The following is a 19,932-nucleotide window of genomic DNA, read 5'->3' as shown; positions in this document are numbered from 1 at the left end:
ATCCTTGGTGAAAACCTGCTCAGGACCTCAGACTGGGGAAAAGGTTCACCTTCCAACAGGACAACGACCCTAAGCACATAGCCAAGAAAACGCAGGAGTGGCTTCGGGACAAATCTCTATGTCCTTGAGTGGCCCAGCCAGAGCCCGGACTTTCTAAAAACCTGTTTTTGCTTTGTCATTACGGGGTATTGTGTGTAGATTTAATCAATTTTAGAATAAGGCTGAAACTTAACAAAATGTGGAAATAGTCTAGCGGTCTGAATACTTTCAAAATGCACTGTAAATACTATGCACGTCAGTCTCTCTTGGCTACGAGTTGGAGAGACTTGACTGCATCACTTATAAGTAACAATGTGTTGAATTCCAAATTGTTTGCATAGTCAACTTACACACAGCTCTGACACACACCAGACATGCCACCATGGGACTTTTCAGTCCCCAAATCCAGAACAAATTCAAGAAAGGGTACCGTATTATATAGAGACATTATTACATGGAACTCCCATCTGATATTGCTCAAATGAACAACAAACCTGGTTTCAAGAAATGGATAAAGCAGCTCCTCACGGCACAACGCCTCTCCCCTATTTGGCCTAGATATTGATATGTAGGTTATTTGTGCCGTTTTTACAATTATGTGCTTTTCTTGTCAATTAATGTATTATGTAATGTTTCATGTTTTGTGTGAACCCCAGGAAGAGTAGCTGCTGCTTTCGCAACAGCTAATGGGGATACTAACAAAATACAAAATATTGTCATGGTGGTTTAGGACACGTTAACATAACCAGAACCTGGAACACAAGAAATGGCTGTCATGTGTTAGACGGTTTGCCATTTTGTTTGGTACAGTGACATCTTTGTGGTGACAGTTATCTCGACTGATGCAGGGCCTGATACAGGTTCAGGTATTAACTAGTGCAAGGCATCATCTGTCTCTTCAGGAGTTGCTGGCACGATCTAGTTTCTCAGACCCAGAGGAACAAAGACATGGTAAATGGTTTGCCCAATAGCACTCTGGTTGTTTTCTCGATGGCACTCTGTGAAATGCACTGGTGAAAATAAAAGCACTATATTCACCAATGTAATTTGAGGGAAAATGGTACACCTTGTCACAGAGGTTTAAACTTAATGAATGCAGAGAACTTTTATATGATTCCTGACAAAGTAATTTGACAATATAAATGCAAAGCGTTTATGACCCTATGATATCTAGTCGCATAGAGTGTTGTGTTTGAGTCTTCTTAGGCATAATTAACTAATGAACCTTTTATCTTCTCTGTTTCAGAGTTCTATGTATCCTTCTGCTTCCTGGGGATCGCTCTCACAGCAGTCTGGAGGCTACAGCGCACACTGCCCTATGCAATCTGGAAACCAGTAAGTAACCAATCACCTCTCGTACCTTACCCTCCCCTCTGCTGTTTTACATGTGATGTGTGTAACCCTTTTTGTCACACACTGACACATGTGAGATCACATGAGTGTCTCAATGCATGTAATCTCTTAGCAAAGGTTAATAATACCTCTACTTGCCATCACTGTGTCAGTGATGTAGTCCTCCATATGTGCACTTTGTTTTTGTAGTAGTAAGGGATATCATTTACCCTGTTACACAGGGCTTATTAAACCCAAATTAACAAGGCAGCTGTCAAATACATTATTCAAAAGTGCCCCTAACAATAAAGGCCCAGTCAAAGTACCAATGCGTATTGAGTGTAATATTTAGCAGCTTGTCCTGTTTTGCATTTGCCTGTCTTAAAATCCGGGGGTGGCCTTCAGTTCCTTTTATTAAATCTCCTTAATTTCCTGTGGAGGGCTGCCTGACTGGCTGGCTGGCGTCGCCCTCGCTGGGGAGGATGGAGGTTATCTCTACATCAGGCAGCGGGCCCTTCCCTGGCCTCACATTGCTACCTAACCCCCACCTCTCAGACAAACACACACACGAGCACCTAACCCCAAACCTCCATTGTGCGCACACTGGCAATTGTGTCCCCTAAAAGGCCTTGGCTTGGCCAGTTCTGTACACAGATATGATTCCCCTGGTTAAACAGGGTAAGGTTAATGAGTTCAGTGCTTCTACAGCATTTTCTCCATTCAGTTTTCCCCCATGGCGAAGAGACTCAGTACGTAATCAGAATCTCTAATCCCTACCCGGTGTTGATTTAACCAATGATGTAGTTTGCTTTCCCTCCTTGCTCTTTGGGTGATTTTTCCTTGAAAGCATTCCACAAATGACGTTAGCAGTTTAGTCAGCATTCAGTTCACTGGTAGTGGTCTCAAGCTTCTTCAATCTAATCTTTGTCGCATTTTCCCCCCACAGGTGCTTTATTAAAGTAAGCTAGTATAGGGCTGGGTGATATATTGAAATAATTGGATTAATTAGAATGTATGTTTGAAAGCATTCCACAAATGACGTTAGCAGTTTAGTCAGCATTCAGTTCACTGGTAGTGGTCTCAAGCTTCTTCAATCTAATCTTTGTCGCATTTTCCCCCCACAGGTGCTTTATTAAAGTAAGCTAGTATAGGGCTGGGTGATATATTGAAATAATTGGATTAATTAGAATGTATGTTTTAGTGCAAAATTCCACATGCCTCTATCACAAGAATCATGTTAACATTTTTATGAGCGTTTGTCTGCTTGTTCTAAAGGTTTTATTTTTGGTCTCGTCGCCTTCGCTGCTTCTGTGCTGTTTTCACCTTCCCAATCATATACTAAGCCCCTGCCACTCACAACAAAGATGAAAGATCACTTCTTCCTCTGACAACAAGCCGTTTCAACTCATTATTTGCATTTGAGGTTTGGTCCAACAGAATCGGTCATATGGACACAAACACATTGAGACATTATTTCTCAGATGGGAATCACTGTGCTGCCATATTTATAGACCTATGTTTTAAGCAATTGAATGTATAATTTAAGACAAGCGTAGCTGCTGAAACGATGCTGTGTCCAGGTCTACAATCAGACTGGTACACATTAACAATATCATTTGAAGTAAAAAATATTATTAGCAGAGTTTGCTAGTGATTCGAACATTTTTGCCAGGCAAGATAGTTCAGAAATTGGGTGCTAGTTAACCAAGTCAGAAGGAATCCACATTTGTGAAGGGTGAGGACATATGCGCCACCTTCCAGATCTTAGGGATAGCACCAGAAGCAATTGTTTAATAAAACATGTGGATCAAAGGTTCTACAATGATGGGGGCAGAAAGCTGCAGTAGAAAGGGATCAAGCAAATCGGCTCCTGTTTTTTACACCATTTTTTTTTAAAGTACCTAATTTACATACATTTGTTCAAATTAAGAAGAAAAAAAGTGAGTGCCTGGTATCTCTGCTATCTGTTTAGAGGTGAATCAATAACTCTAGTGGAACTTTATGTATTTTCAGAAACCATTGTCTGTTATGGAACCAGAGGCTGTCAAACCTGCTGGGGCAGTGAAGGGGCTGTGTTTTTTTTCTAATAAAGATTTTACAATTTTCTGAAATTTGGCTGGATATCTACCACTCTCAGATACACAATTCAAGAAGTATTTAGACTTTGCTTTTCTAACTAGGGTAAGACATTTCTCAAATGTCTGAAGGACTGCCAGTCAGAGGTAGAATCAGTTAATCTAGCCTTAGCCCAAACTAAGTTTCCTTCACGAAATCGTTCAGACCATTCATATGTGAACCATGGGTTAGATCTGTCCTTAAGCCTTAATCTCTTTATATGGGGCATTCTTATCTGCAACAGTGTGAAACAGAGAGGTAAAACATTTAAAGGCCTGATCTGAATCATCGCTAGAGGACACACCCTCCCAGTCATACAGGAAAGGTTGCTCATTGAAAGTTCTAAAATGTATCATAGTAATAATGCGTGGACACAATTTAGGTAGCTTAGTATCTATAATATAGGAGTGAGATAATGGTCACTGAGCTCGTTAGCAAAGATTCCATATGCTTTATACATATGAGGGGCGTTTGTCAGGATATCCAAAAGAGTAGGTTTTTAATGGTGTTTTAACTTGGGGCGGGTTGGTTGTGTTAAATTTGGATCAGACAAAGATATTTGTACTATCTGATACTGGCATCAACCAATCCAAGTTAAGATCCCCCAATATTAATAATTCAGATTTTGCATATTTATACCGCAAGTCAGACAATTTGTTAAGAGCAATTGGGAGGGCTGAGGGACGGTGATAAACTCCCACTAACGTTAATTGTGCATTGGGGACAGAGGTGGTAATGCACACAGCAACATTCAAGTTGTTCTTTATGAATTTGGCAACGCCCCCACCTTTGTCAGACCTATAAACATTATATCCATTCAGAGACGCATCAGTCTAGCACACTTTCTTAACCAAGCCTCAGTAATTATCTAAATGTCAATGTTAGTTTTGAGAAGCCTGAATTACAGTAAGATCAATAAAATAAAAATTTAACTTCTGACATTTACATGAATTAGTCCAAGGTCACAGCCGCGGGATTTCAGATCAGAGGGAGTCTCTAACACAAACGTGCTATGATCATTAGGTAACCCTCTATATGAAATAGCTGTGTGGTTTGCTTGAAATGGTATACATACAAAATTGCTTAGAACTGTGCCATTTGGTCTATGCCTCGAAGGAGGATGTTCATTAGTACAAGACTCAATGCGGGTTACCTGTTTCGTGGCAAGGACTGATATCCCATCACTTTTTTAACTACCTTTTCAATGTTAGCACTCAGTTTTAGCTGCCAGCTGAAGGCGGGCTAGATGAGTAAAGGGACTGTTGTCGTCCTGTTGTAATGTTGGATATCACTTGCCTGGCATCAGGGTCTCCAGGACCAGAGCGGATTCCTGGGGGTGGACAGTCAACTTCTAGCGGTGCAAAGTTGTTTGCCAGGCAGAGTTAATCCTCCAAGGCAGGAATGGACCGCCTGGTTGCAGCACCTTTGGGCCCTTTCACCTAACCACCTCTGCCCAGTCTCTAGTTGAACAAGCCACCTGCTTCAAGAAGTGAGGGAGAGCGACATCGCACAACTCTCCACCACCCTGGGCGAGAGATGTTCAGCTCCTAAATATCTTTAGCCTGGGCTTTAGCCACATGAATTAACTCATCGAGGCTCTGCTTCAGCTCACCGGCGAACGTCCTGCAGCCGCCCGATATCTTAAATCAGCCAGTCAGACCAAAGGCACTTTTTACAGACATAACACTGTTCTGACTTCTACTCTGTCCCTCTGGTTAGTGAACATTTCAGTGGTAGCATTGGACAGTCAATGGTTGCCGTTGATATCCATTGGATGGCCGACGGTTGGCATAATGCCAAAAACAAAGCAGGCTATCCACAGCTAGCAGCGCCAGCTTAACGTTTAAAAAGTTCAGTAAGTCGGTGTGTTCCGTGAAGAGCTAAAAAAAAGAGTGCATCAGTCCGGACCTGTACAGGCCATCGGTCAATACACTCATATAAAATATATAATAGCCTATAAAGGAGGATAGAATAGCTCATGAGTTTAACTACTCGCTCCACTATTCACTCCAAACACAACTTGCTATACATCGTCCCAGATTGCTCTGCGGCCAAGATGTGGATGGGGGAGTGCTCAGCCCACCGTTTCCTGTCGTCCACGATCAGATCCTTTTGTCTTGCTGACGTTGAGGGAGAGGTGGTTGCCCGGGCACCTCACTGCCAGGTCACTGACCTTCTCCCTATAGGCTCTCATCGTCGTCAGCTATCAGGACCACCACCGTCAGTCGTGGATGAACCGGGAGTACAGGAGGGGACTAAGCAAGTCCAGGATCGTTCAGTGCCAGGGTCCTGAACTTAGTACCATCCAAGCTCATCACTATGGTGTTGAACGCTGAGCTGTAGTCGATGAATAGCATTCTCACATAGGTGTTCCTCTTGTCCAGGTGGGAGAGTACAGCGTGGAGTGCAATAGAGATTGCGTCATCTATGAAATCAAATGTATTTATGGAGCTCTTTTTACATCAGCAGATGTCACAAAGTGGTTATACAGAAACACAGCCTAAAACCTCAAACAGCAAGCAATGCAGATGTAGAAGCACGGTGGCTAGGAAAAACTCCCTAGAAAGGCAGGAACCTAGGAAGGAACCTAGAAAGGAACCCGGCTCTGAGTGGTGGCCAGTCCTCTTCTGGCTGTGCCAGGTGGGGATTATATGAGTACATGGCCATTATGGCCAGATTGTGGATCTGTTGGGGCAGTATGTGACTTGGAGTCTGGGATGATGTTTGTGAGCCATGACCAGCCTATCGCTATGGAGCGATAGTCATTTAGACAGGTTACCTTGGCGTTCTTGTGCACAGGTATTATGGTGGTCTGCTTGAAACATGTAGGCGTTTACAGACTGTCAGGGAGAGGTTGAAAATGTCAGAAAAGTTTTAGAATGATCAGGGACATACAACTATAATTTTCCTAAACAGAAAACACATTAGTGCAACACGTTTGGCAGAAAATGGCTTCATTTTCATCAGATGACAACAGAAATGCAACGCTATTTGGCTGGCAGCCACACATGAAAAACCAAGGTCTTTTTTGCAAAAACTATGCATGGCCATCATATTTATGTTTAATATAGAATGTAGCCAGCTACATTTCCTAATGTTTTTCTTAAAGTTAATCTTGCATTTTATTGGAGAAAAATAGGCTGGCTACACCAAGAAAAGTACAGAAGAAAAGTAGCTACACATCAGTTTTCTGATAGAATGCCCACCTGTAAATTCTCATCCGAGTGAAGTGCAACTGAAGCACAAAATGAGTGATGCCGAGAAGAAAATACATTAAGAAGCATTTTAGATCTACGTTTACGAAAAGCATCAAGATATTTCTTATGCGTTTTTCCTGCATGAAAAATGAAGAATTATGCGTTAACTAGCAAGTTAAACTTAGGGTTCGCTTATCTAAGTAACTGGTTGAATTAATAAGGTGACGGGGCATCATGTTGGATTTATGACGTGTTTGAGAAGTCAGCCCTTTGATGAGCTATCTGTACAGCTGCCACTGCTATCTATTGATTTCCTTGTTTTTTTTCTCCTCTCTGTTCTTGGCCCGTCTTCTCCGATTAGTGCAGGCAGGCCCGTTGCCCTAGTTAGCATATTTAGCTAGGAACCTCCATGGAAATTCGCTATTACTTGTGATAATTTCGTTAGCACTCTGGTAATAGACACCCAATGGGCTTTTTTGTGTTTTTTGGCACCCACTTGTGTACTTAGCCAGTAATAGCGTAAATCCTAGGATGAGAGGAGGACAGTATGAAAATTTGGATGCCGCTCAACCCTATTTTGTATTGTTACTGTACTGTTGGAGCTAGAAAAATAACTATTTCGCTTGCACCTGCAAGCTCATCTGCAAAATATGTGTACGTGTCCAATAAGATTTGATTTTGACTACGCTTGGGCGGTATACTGTATCCCGGGGTTTTTGGAAATAGTCACGGAATGGAATTTCAATACCGTTTTTTCTAATACATTTTAGTATTTGTAGCTACTTTTTAAATACCTGTAGTCAATATGTTAGGAAATTGAACATTGCTTTCTTCATTTCACCTGTCACGTTATTATGAAGCTTACGGCAGTCCCCAGTCACGTGGTGTCTTTTTACAACCACACAATGACGAGAGACCGGAGCCTTGTGAGTCACTCACTATTGCGACGCATGGCGCCAGGTGATCTAATTATTAGGGATGTACCGATATGACATTTTTGATGTACCTATATGTCAGTTATTCGAATGGAGCTAGGGGTGTGTTCATGTTTCTTTCAAACATATTCTCAAATGCCATTGAAATGGCAGCAGCGGTATGAGAACCAGCACATTCTTGAGCATGCAATATGGCTTTCCTCAGTACGAAAACCTCGTCGACCCACTGTGCTGTCAGACTCATAATTCTCATGGGGCTGACATCGCTGGTCCAAATGCCAGTCATGAAGCTAATAGCAGTGACGCCCATAGCAAGTAGCTCAAGGATGTGAGTTTCAACAATACTGTAACTCCGAGTGGCAACATCGGAAAAATAGTGCCTACTTGGTAGTGTGTACCGGTGCTCGACCAGTCTGCGAAAGCCAACATCATCCACGACAGAGCACGGTTGACTGTCAAGTGCAATGAATTCCATTATCTTGGCGTTAACCTCTCGGGGATATGTGGGACGGTAGCGTCCCACTTGGCCAAAAGCCAGAAAAAATGTAGCGCTCCAAATTCAAATATATTACTATAAAAATCAATCTTTCATGAAATCACACATGAWAGASACCAAATTAAAGCTYCACATGTTGTGAATCCAGCCAACYTGTCTGATTTCAAAAAGGATTTACGGSGAAAGCACACRAAKCGATTATGTTAGCTCAGTACATAGCCACAGAAAAACACAGCCATTTTCCCAGCAAAAGATAGTAGTCACAAAAAGCAGAAATAGAGATAAAATGAATCACTAACCTTTGATGATCTTCATCAGATGACACTCATAGGACATCATTTTACACAATATATTTATGTTTTGTTCGATAATGTGCATATTTATATCCACAAATCTCGGTTTACATTGGCGCCATGTTCAGAAATGCCTCCAAAATATCCGGAGAAATTGCAGAGAGCCACGTCAAATACAGAACATACTCCATCATAAACTTTGATGAAAGATACATGTTTTACATATAATTAAAGATACACTTGTTCTTAATGCAACCGGTATGTCAGATAAAAAATTAAAAAAACTTTACGTAAAAAGCACACCATGCAATAATCTGAGACGGCGCTCAGATTTAACAACATTTCTCCGCCATGTTAGTCAACAGAAATACGAAATTACATCATAAATATTCCTTACTTTTGATGATCTTCATCAGAATGCACTCCAAGGAATCCTAGTTCCACAATAAATCGTTATTTTGTTCGATAATGTCCATTACTTATGTCCAAGTAGCTACTTTTGCTAGCATGTGTAGTACATGTGTCCAAACGCTCGCGCAGATGCAGGCAAACGTCGGACGAAAACTTCAAAAATTATATTACAAGTAGAATAAAAACTGGTCAAAGTAAGTAGAGAATCAACTTCAGGATGTTATCATATCCAATAACGTTCCAACCGGAGCATTCCTTCATGTCTGTAGAAGTTATGGAACGCAAGGTGATATTATGAGAGAAAGCGCGTGACCAGGAACTGGCAATCTGCCAGACCACTGACTCATTCCCCTCCCATCCGTCCCCACAACACAGCTATAAGCTTCATTCCATGTTCTACAGACTGTTGACATCTAGTGGAAGGCGTAGGAAGTGCACACAGTCCTATATTAAGAGGAATTGAATAGGCGATGAGTTTAACCTCTACTTCATCACCTCCCGGATCCGGGATCCTCCTCATCAAAAAAGCTGACTAGCATAGCCTACCCTAACGCGGGCAGGGGATATCATAAATATAATTTTCATGAAATCACAAGTCCAATACAGCAAATGAAAGATAAACATCTTGTGAATCCAGCCATTTTCGATTTTTAAAATGTTTTACAGCAAACACAATATGTATTTCTATTAGCTAACCACAATAGCCAAACACACAACCGCATATTTTCACCATGTTTCCACCGCATAGGTAGCTTTCACAAACCGACAAAATGGAGATATAATTGTCACTAACCAAGAAACAACTTCATCGAGATGACAGTCTTATAAAATGTTTATCACTTAATACATTTATTGTTTTGTTCGAAAATGTTGCATATTTTGAGGTATAAATCTTATAGTTTTTTACATTGCAGCCACCATCAAAAATAGCACCAAAAGTTAGTCCAGTGTGGTAAATAATTAACCATTGAGAGCCAAATTCGCTGAATATATCATTATATATACTCATCATATAATTCAATTTTATTTGAAACATAATACACACTCGGTGTACAGCAAATGAAAGATAAACATCTTGTGAATCCAGCCAATATTTCCGATTTTTAAAATGTTTTACAGCAAACACAATATAGAATTATATTAGCTTACCACAATAGCCAAACACACAAACGCATTTATTCACCGCAAAGGTAGCTTTCGCAAAAACCAGCAAAAGATATAAAATGAATCACTAAGCTTTGGACAACTTCATCAGATGACAGTCTTATAACATCATGTTATACAATACATTTATGTTTTGTTCAAAAATGTGCATATTTATAGCTACAAATCCTGGTTATACATTGTGAATACGTAGCAACGATTCACCAGAATCTCTGGAGATATTTTGGACACTCACCTAATCTGACCAAAGAACTCATCATAAACTTTCCATAAAAATACTTGTTGTATGGCAAATGAAAGATACACTAGTTCTTAATGCAACCGCCGTGTTAGATTTWAAAAAATAACTTTACCACAACATACAGCTTGGGTTATTGTGAGACAGTGCTCACCAACACGGCGGAGAATAGACATCAGAATGTTGTACAAGGAGTCCTATTTCCAGAATACATCGTTGTTTGGTTTTAGAATGTCCATTTCTTCTGTCGAATTTGCGCCACAATGCTAGCCAAGGTTGCTAACATTCCCATCCTCTCTTGGCGCAAAGAACGGAAAACTCAAAGTCCCAATAAATGTTGAATAAACTGATAAAACTGGGTTGAAAAAACCTACTTTATGATGTTATTATCATATGTATCAAATAAAATCAGAGCCGGAGATATTCGCTGTGTATACCGAACGCTTTTCAGAAGACAATGTCGAGGTCCCTCACACGCCGTCGAAGACAAAGAAAATACCGGACCTGTCTCTCCAAAAGCTCTTGTTCGGCCTCAGATCAAGCTAGACACCCCATTCCACCTTCCACTGCCTGTTGACATCTAGTGGAAGGCGTATGAAGTGCACGCATATCGATAAATAAAAGCCAGTTGAATAGGCAGGCCCTGAAACAGAGCCTCGTTTTCAGATTTTTCACTTCCTCTATGGAAGTTTGCTGCCAAATGAGTTCTGTTTTACTCACAGATATAATTCAAACAGTTTTAGAAACTTGAGAGTGTTTTCTATCCAATAGTAATAATAATATGCATATATTAGCATCTGGGACAGAGTAGGAGGCAGTTCACTATGGGCACGCAATTCATCCAAAAGTGAAAATGTTGCCCCCTATATCAAAGAAGTTAATGGATTTCGCCTTTTGCGTTGTCTCGCTGAAATGTTCTTACTCTTTCAAATGACTGTTCGACTTGTTGACTGCTAWATCCACACAGCAGACATTGTGGGCTAGGTTAGGAATGCTGTGTTGCACATGTAGCACTTTCTCGTGGCGTCATCTACCTACGTTATATAGGTATGCACGTCAGCTTTGACATCGGTTTTGCACATTGACGTTAAGCGAGACATTGGGCCGATGTTGGCATTTTTAGCTAGTTGGGGTACGTACGTTGCCAGAGGTAGTACCTTGGGGAGTCCAAAGAGTTGATCTGATTGACATATGTTTAGACCATATTTTTTTTTACAGTAGCTAAAATTAAGTTACTTCCACACAGTTGATTTGAGTCCTGTGGGACAGCGAGAGTCTTGGTTGAATTAGCCTCAGCCTCTCCCTCACATTTCTGTTCAGAGCGATTCACGTATGTGAATGGGTCGGTCTCCAGCACTCTGTTTACTCGCCACACGCACACCTTTGTTTTTCTATCCTTGTGGTGACCAAACAATTGATTCCCATTAAAAAAAATCCCATTTTCCCTTTAAAACTTCATAGGGGTAGCCACATTTTTTGTAATAAAAAAAAAAAAAAYAAGATTTTTTATTTATTTTTAAATTCGCCTAAAATGACATACCCAAATCTAACTGCCTGTAGCTCAAGCCCTGAAGCAAGGATATGCATATTCTTGGTACCACTCGAAAGGAAACAATTTGAAGTTTGTGGAAATATGAATTGAATGTAGGAGAATATAACACAATAGATCTGGTAGAAGAAAATACAAAGAAAGAAAAACMTGTTTTTCTACCACCGTCTTTGAAATGCAACACAAAGGTTCCTCATCTAACCCTCACTCTGGTTGTAATTCCGACGGTGTCCACAAGATGGCAGCAGTGTGTGCAGATTTTCAGCAAACTACATGACATTGTGTGAAGTCACCCAGGGAACATTTGGGCAAATCGTGAAGGAGACATTCACATTACATTTTTCTGCAAGAATATCGTCAAATCTGTATACTTTGATTTAGCTTTTCCAGTGTTAGTAGCCATATTGTAAGTTCAACATTTGCAAAACAACTAGTTTTCATAACTTCATAACTCTCCATATTCTTATAATTTTTGTCCCAYAGAAAAAGGCTTGCTGTCGCACAAGGTTAGCAGGTACATTTTGCGACAGATACAGGGTTTCCCGTAAAGCCAAGCTTTACAGATACTCCCGTAAAGCCCAGCTCATTGACTATCTAGCTAGCTTTGTTTGACCCCGATTGGTGCTTATTTGACAAAGTTACAGTTGATCAAGTGAAGACCGCCTGCGTCATCGGCGTGCCATGAAGGCGTCGCTCTGACCAAACTTGGTGTCCTATAGGATATACTACACCCCTAATGATATAGTGAAGTTTGGTTACGTTCTAGAATCTCTGAGGAATAAATACGAATGTGATTTGACTGGTTYAAACAACGTTTAGGGTTAGATTTTCAGATTCCTTTCTTTGCAAATTGAACGAGTGAAAATACAAAATCGATCGTGCATTCAATATGGACCTTTTTTAGGATATGAAAAATGATTTTATCTAACAAAAAGACACTTCATGTTATCTCTGGGACCCTTTGGATGATACATTCTGAAATCTTGCTCTGATTTAAGTACACATTTCACCTTCAGAGGTGAATTTATCAAACCTATCGTGGTGAAAGTGGGTTGTTCTCAAACAATAGCATGGCATTTTTTCGCAGCAATAGCTACTGTAAATTGGACAGTGCAGTTATATTAACAAGAATTTAAGCTTTCAGCCGATATAAACACTTATATGTACCGACATTTGTTGTTTCTCTAAAATCTGTGATCATTACACAAGGCACTGCATGATTTACAACTGTCCGGTTGACGGGACGCCTAACCTTTAACATAATCCTAAATTTGACCAATAAACCTAACCCCTAAGCCTAAAATAGTCTTTCCTTGTGGTGACCAGCGAAATGTCCCCACTTGTCCTAATTTTCATTGTTTTACTATCCTTGTGAGGACTACTGGTCCCCACAAGGGGTGTAGAACAAAAAACACACACTGACTCAGTCTTGGATGGAGGAAATTCTTTGTTAATATTTATGGATGTTATTGAGATGCTGAATGGATAGATTTAGCAATAGGGTCGCTATCCATCAAACAGCTGTACATAATATACCATACAGACGACCTATTTAAAAATTCCTTCTGAATTTAAACGGAACTGAAGCCCAACACTTACTGGTTGTTGCGACACAGTGGGAGATTGTCATGGCCTGATAGTCTGACATAGCCACACGGTGTCCTGATCCTATCTGGTAGTTTGGTGGTAAATGAAGTGCAGGTTTGTCTGGAAGTCTAAATGAAAGTTCCTGATGTGGCAACACACAAACACACCTGTTTTATAGTGCCTAGTGTTGCAAAGGGTCAGAAACTTTCCAGTGAATTTTGCTTAAATTCATCAAAAAAGTTAGCTTATAACAGTGAACCTTTTTTTATGGGATACACAAGGCAATTCTAGGTATTTTGGTTAAACTATCCCCAATTCAATGGAATTGCAACCCTCTGCATGCACAGTGCATTCTTCCATCACATGTACAGCTGATTCTCAAGATCTAGCACACTAATGAGATGCTATTGAGCCTACACTGTGTGAGCCAAGGACTACATGCTTTCTGGTAAGTTTTGATTACAATACTGGGTGGGGTGAATATATTTTATATGACATAATTTTTTGTTAAATAGTAGCCTACCGCAAAGTGTTTAAATCATTTCTAACTTAACAATTTCTGCTAGTTAGTTTTTACTACCATGTGGGGTTTATTTAGCTTGCTTGAGTYTTAATTCACCTGTTTCCAGACATGTTTCATTTTAAAACCTGTATCTTACAAAGGAGTTGTTTAATCTAACTGCTTAACTATTTATTTGTATATGGAATTGTATTTGTTTTTTTACTAATTTTTTTTCTAATCTTTATAGGAAAATGCCACGGGCACTATCRGATGTGTGGAGACATTTCACTGCAGCTAATGTAGAAGGAAAAGCTGTGTACCTTTGCAAATACTGTGCCAAATCATATGTGAAGAATGCAACAAAGATGCAGAATCATCTGGCCAAGTGCATAAAGTTCCCTCAGCGCCCACACCAAGCAACCTCTGACAAAAGTCCCTCTACTTCTATTCGAGGTGAAAATGATAAATCGGACACCTTATCGATAGCAACAGCTCATGGTCCTCCTGGAATCATATATTTTTTTGATTCAATGGAGGAACGTAGTTAGACATGCTGATGAATGTCTTGCTCGAGCTGTGTATGCAACTGGTTCACCGCTGATGCTCACAGGCAATGGGTATTGGAAGAGATTTCTGAATGTTCTTCGCCCAGCATACACCCCTCCAACCAGACATACTTTATCTACTAATTTTCTGGTTACAGAGTTCAAGTGAAGGTCAAGCAAATCATAGAGAAAGCAGACTGTATTGCAATCATCTCTGATGGGTGGTCGAATATTCGTGGGCAAGGAATAATTAACTACATCATCTCCACCCCTCAACCAGTATTCTACAAGCGCACTAACACCGGGGACAACAGATACACCGGTCTCTACATTGCAGATGAGCTGAAGGCAGTCATGAATGACCTTGGACCACAGAAGGTATTTGCACTGGTGACAGACAATGCTGCGAACATGAAGGCTGCTTGGTCTAACATGGAGGAGTCCTACCCTCACATCACACCCATTGGCTGTGCTGCTCATGCATTGAATCTGCTCCTCAAGGACATCATGGCACTGAAAACAATGGATCTCTACAAGAGAGCCAATGAAATTGTTAGATATGTGAAGGGTAATCAAGTTATAGCAGCAATCTACCTCACCAAGCAAAGTGAGAAGAATAAGAGCACCACATTGAAGCTTCCCAGCAACACCCTTTAGGGTGGTGTTGTCATGTTTGACAGTCTCCTGGAGGAGATGGAGTCTCTCCATTAAATGGCATATCAGTCTGCCGATATGGACAGCCCCATCAAGAAGATCCTCCTGGATGATGTATTTTGGGAGAGAGATAGTAGCAGTAGCTATTGCACGGATTGAGGGAGACAATGCCATCTTGTCTGATGTTCAGACTCTGCTTGCAGATGTAAGAAGAAATCCATACTGCCCTGCCCACGTCACTGTTGCTCCAAGCAGAGGAAACTGCAGTTCCACCTTGGCCTGAATGATGGCAAGGTTCTTGGCAGTCTGGCGAAGTACACTTCCAAGCAAGGGCTTTGGGATGGACATGCAATATGGCAGTCGTTCCAAACATATCTAATCAGCCACCTGGTGGAAGGGACTTGGTGATTCTGAGGCTTTTTCCCCTGTTGCCTCCGTCATCCTCCAACTCCCACCAACATCAGCCGCCTCAGAGCGCATCTGGTTCTTGTTTGGGAACACACACCAAAGCACGCAACAGGCTGACCAATACAAGAGTTGAAAAATTGGTGGCCATCCAGGCAAATTTGAGGCTTCTTGAGCCTGATAACGAGCCATCCTCAACAAGGTTGGACAGTGAAGATGAAGCCCTTAGTCTGATGTTCAAGAGGTGGACATTGAGGAGGTCCAGGGAGAAGACATGGAAGCCTGAGAGGAAGATAGTCTAGCAACTAAAGCTTTGGTTATCATTTTAAACGTGTTTTGGGAGATGCGATAGATCATTGGGGATCATTCAATTTTCCCTTTTGTTGTTCAGTGAAATCATCCCATGTGAAGAGTTAACTAATTAACAGTTCAATTCGTAACTAAATAGATTTTATTTCTATTGGAAGGATTTAATAATTTTCAATTGTCTACTTGTAAGGTTTGTGTTTCTGTCTCCATATAGGGTAAATATATCTGCAAAAAAACATATACATTTAAATTGTATTAATATTAATTTGCATATTTTTCCATTAATTTCCACGGAATTCCCACCTCMGAGTATTCCCCCAAATGTGCAACCCTAACAGTGCCCTTTGTGCTTGTATTCTTTATACTTTCTTGGGAATGCGAATTTGCCTGGGGCTGATTTCCCTGCTGTTTGATGATCAAACACATGCGCCATCGGGTTCTTTTTATTCAATAATTGTCCGAACTAGCCTGTTATTCTAGACGAGCAATACAGGTTTGATCTCTCAATGTTATTGCATTACACTTTAGTTTGTCATGTCCTACTGTCCTGACCAAAGTCAACTTAACTGGCTTTATCTCCCCAGACTGCAATAACAGTTATGCATCAAGTGAGAGGTGATAGGTTACTTTCTGCCTGCCTGCCCTACATACACTAGATTGTCTAACACCAGCTTGAACCAGTCCAATTGATGTAATAAAATAGCCTTTTAGTTACAGAAATATAAGAGATTAGAAATAGATTTTTGATGCTGCATAACTGGGTTGCAAATATTCCGGGAAAGGCTTGCAGTCAGTGAGGCACTGTTGAACGGGGCCGACTGGCTTTGTGTTATTGGAATGCTGCTAGTACTGACACATTCTGCCAAGGCAGCAATATCACTGTCATATCAGAAGAGGCTACAYGGTTAGGCTCAGGATTTCCACTTTTTATTTGAAGCTTTAGGATGCTGCACTGTTACCCTTGCTAGGTGGCTGACGGTAACCCTTCAAAATAGATAAACACGTTAATAAACACCTTCTGTACAGGTGTTTTTTTTCCTACACTGATCAGGAAACCCTTAATTCTGATCCTAGGAAATCTGCAATACTTTTTAGGGATTTACCACACTGACTATTGTGTGTAGATCAAATCCCTGAATCTCCTTGTTAAAACACCCTCACACCAAGCTTTGCTCTAGCTATACAAAACCGCCTGGCTTTAGACCACCAGCAGCTCTCCCCGTGGCTTATCTCTCCGTTCCTATGTGAGCCCTTTCTTTAAATAACAACCTCAATTATCCTCCAGCTGATCTGTGTCCTGTGTTGGAGGACAGTTTCATCCCTCAATCCCCCATGTAGAGATCAGCTCTCACAGGATTTGAGCCTGGGAGCTGTGCGGTRGTTACTTTCTTTCTGTGCTACCCTCATTTGGGCACCATCTTGCCCTGCCTGCTGTGACTCAGTGAGAAAGTGAAAATATCACAGGCGGCAGAGGTTCCTGAGAAAGCCGTCAGTGGGTGTTTTTCCACTGAACTAGGTTGTGATTCCCGGAAGAGCGTGTGAAAGAGCGGAGTGCCTCTCCGTTCCCTGAAGCGCAGAGGGGAGTCACATGAAGCCCTGAGCTCAGAGAGCCGTGACTCGACACAGCTGTGTGCCACTCCAGTGTCTTTGTGTTGGTGTGTGTGTTGCAAGTCGCCGCGGTACAGCTCCAGTGTGTTTGTGTTGATGCCTGTGGGTTTCTGTGCAAGTCTGACTCTGGAAGAAGGCAGCATGTACAGTCAGTGTGGCCTCCGTGGATCATGGAACCCGATGACGGGTAGGTTCTTTCGCTCGTTGCCTCTCGCTCTCCCCTCTGACTTTTTACCTTCATAGTTGGTTGTTATTAGGGTCGTGATGATACAACTATTGTGATACTCGTTAGTATTGTTGCAAGGAAACTAACAGATTTAACTTCTTTAGGAAAACAGCCCTAATGTTGAAGCATACACATTGTCATCCAGAGTTGCATTTAGTTATTTTCCAAGCTATATCGCAAAATATTTAACATACTGCAGGTTTTTAAAGGACCAAAGAGTTCAGCCTGCTTTTTTGTTTTCATTTTTGCCATTGAAAAATTATTGCGATACTGGTATTGTCACAGTCCTTGTTGTGCTCTGTGGCAGCGTCAGGCGTGACTCACTCTCCGTTCTAGTGGTTCAGCTGTGAGGCAGGCCAAAGGCTTTAGTGTTCACTTGAAGTAATACAATTTAGGTTTTATGGCGTGTCTGTAAACTGCTGATAGAAGATCACAAGTTCAGTTATTAATGCGTATTAAGATAATTATCGCTTGTGTTATGACTCCACAGTTTGTGGGGTTCATGTGTTCTTTGTTGACTTTATTTCTTTATCCTCCAACCATCATTGCTCTTAGTTATATCTTTGTTGGGCTAGTTTGAGAGTGTTGTTTTCCAACCACCCTGTGTGCTCGTTTCCTTTGTATAAATAAAAACCAAACCCCTTTGGCCATGCAGAGAAAAGCACAAGTTCCCACCCATTTAATGACTAGCTAGTTCCCTCTGCTCTCCCCTTCCCAGTACATCTCATTAAGCTGCTTTACCTCTGACCTTTTTCAGGCAATACCACTTGAATGACACCATGCCGGATATGCACATCGACATGTTCAGCCATTCTGGGTTCCATGATGATTTCCCCTGCCTCAATCTCCCCAGAAACGGAGGCTTCCCTCAGGTAAGACCTCTCCATATCACACTCTCTTTCTATCCTTCTCTCTACCTTGTTTGAGCAGTCTTATCTTCACCTCTGTCTCGCTCTCTTGCTGCCTCGCTGTCACTCTCTGAAAGGGAGGAGCTGCGGCTCCCACTTACTWCTTTCATCCTACCTTAAACGTTGCACGGTCGGTTATTCCTGCCTGCAGAAACAGTGATTAAACGTTGCATCTGACACTGTCTAGACAGTGTTAAGAAGCTACCTGCTCCTTTTCCTGTGAAGGCTTGTTATTAATAAGCTGCTGTAATTTAGCAGGGCTTTGGTTGTTGGCCATCAGGTTCTATTCTGTCACTCTGAGGAATATGTCTGTTCTCATTGCACTTTTGAGGAACACTTAAATGCGTGGTGTTTTTCGGTGGAGTTTTTGTATGGAGGAATTTAATCTCTTGCTTTCCTCATATTTTCTTGCGGAGGTTATGCATCATCAATCACCCTGGAGACATTTGGGACAGGCTTATTTTAACTTGGAAATGTGTAAATGACAAAGTAAGAGACAATTCCCCCCCTCCGTTTTATATTTAGCATCCTTACTGGGCTATATTTAACCTCTTCATTTGCATTTTCCAATTATGCACACTTTGTCAGGCCAGGCAGTTCTTAAGTCCCATATGGAAAAGTAATCTCTCTCCTCTGCTGACTGAGAAGCCCTAACAACACAGGCGAGTGACTTCACTTCTCATCTTGGCTTATTTGTATGGGGTTGAATGTTGGGGCATCTCCTCGTAGAGCTCCAGTAGCTGTGTGTGTATAGGAGAGCAGTGATGTGTTACTAAAGAGCCAGTCACTATGCCTCTCARGTCCGTCCTATCCTGTATCAGAGTAATGCCGGTTTAACAGCGGCTGGGCTGGGGGCATGCCTATGTACTTAATGAAGAGCCTCTGACCCCAGTGTGCCACCTGCCAAGTGCACACAAAGGCCTCGGAGTGAACGCCCTGCAGCTCCCTGGTACTGCCCAGCTGTGTGGTGTAGACAGGTGCTGCACACGCTGTACCAAACTTCTTACTCATATACCCTTCAGAAAGTATTCATATCCTTTGACTTATTACATATTTACAGCCTGAATTCAAAATGGATTTTATAGATTTTTTTTCTCACCCACCCTCACAATACCCGATAATGACAAAGTGAAAACATGTTTTAAAAATGTTAGCAAATTTATTGGAAATGAAGTACAGAAATATCTAATATACATAAGTATTCACACTCCTGTGTCTATACTTTGTAGATGCTTTTCTGGGTAAGTTAAAAGCTTTCCACACCTTGGATTGTGCAAAATTTGCCTATTATTTTCAAAATTCTTCAAGCTCTGTCAAATTAGTCGTTGATCATTGCTATACAACCATTTTCAGGTCTTGCCATAGATTTAAGTCAAAACTGGAACGTTCACTGTCTTCTTGGTAAGAAACTCCAGTGTA

The 19,932-nt window shown here is 41.2% G+C and overlaps 1 protein-coding gene across 3 annotated transcripts in view; it reads left to right on the top strand.

The window, feature by feature from the left end:
- LOC111976149 (protein strawberry notch homolog 2) overlaps positions 1–19,932 on the top strand; it is a 109,981-nt gene that overhangs the window by 30,597 nt on the left and 59,452 nt on the right. For 2 of the 3 annotated variants that reach the window (XM_070447531.1, XM_024004906.2), the window contains exons 3-4: positions 1,286–1,374; positions 18,363–18,477. In XM_070447531.1, coding sequence (XP_070303632.1) covers positions 1,286–1,374; positions 18,363–18,477 — 204 coding nt within the window. Of the gene's footprint in view, positions 1–945; positions 991–1,285; positions 1,375–18,362; positions 18,478–19,932 lie in introns of those variants that run through there. The other variant, XM_070447532.1, reaches the window with a different exon arrangement.

This window comes from Salvelinus sp. IW2-2015, linkage group LG16 (genome assembly GCF_002910315.2).
Source record: "Salvelinus sp. IW2-2015 linkage group LG16, ASM291031v2, whole genome shotgun sequence".
Taxonomy (NCBI): Eukaryota; Metazoa; Chordata; class Actinopteri; order Salmoniformes; family Salmonidae; genus Salvelinus; species Salvelinus sp. IW2-2015.
This window is presented reverse-complemented; position numbering and strand designations above follow the sequence as displayed.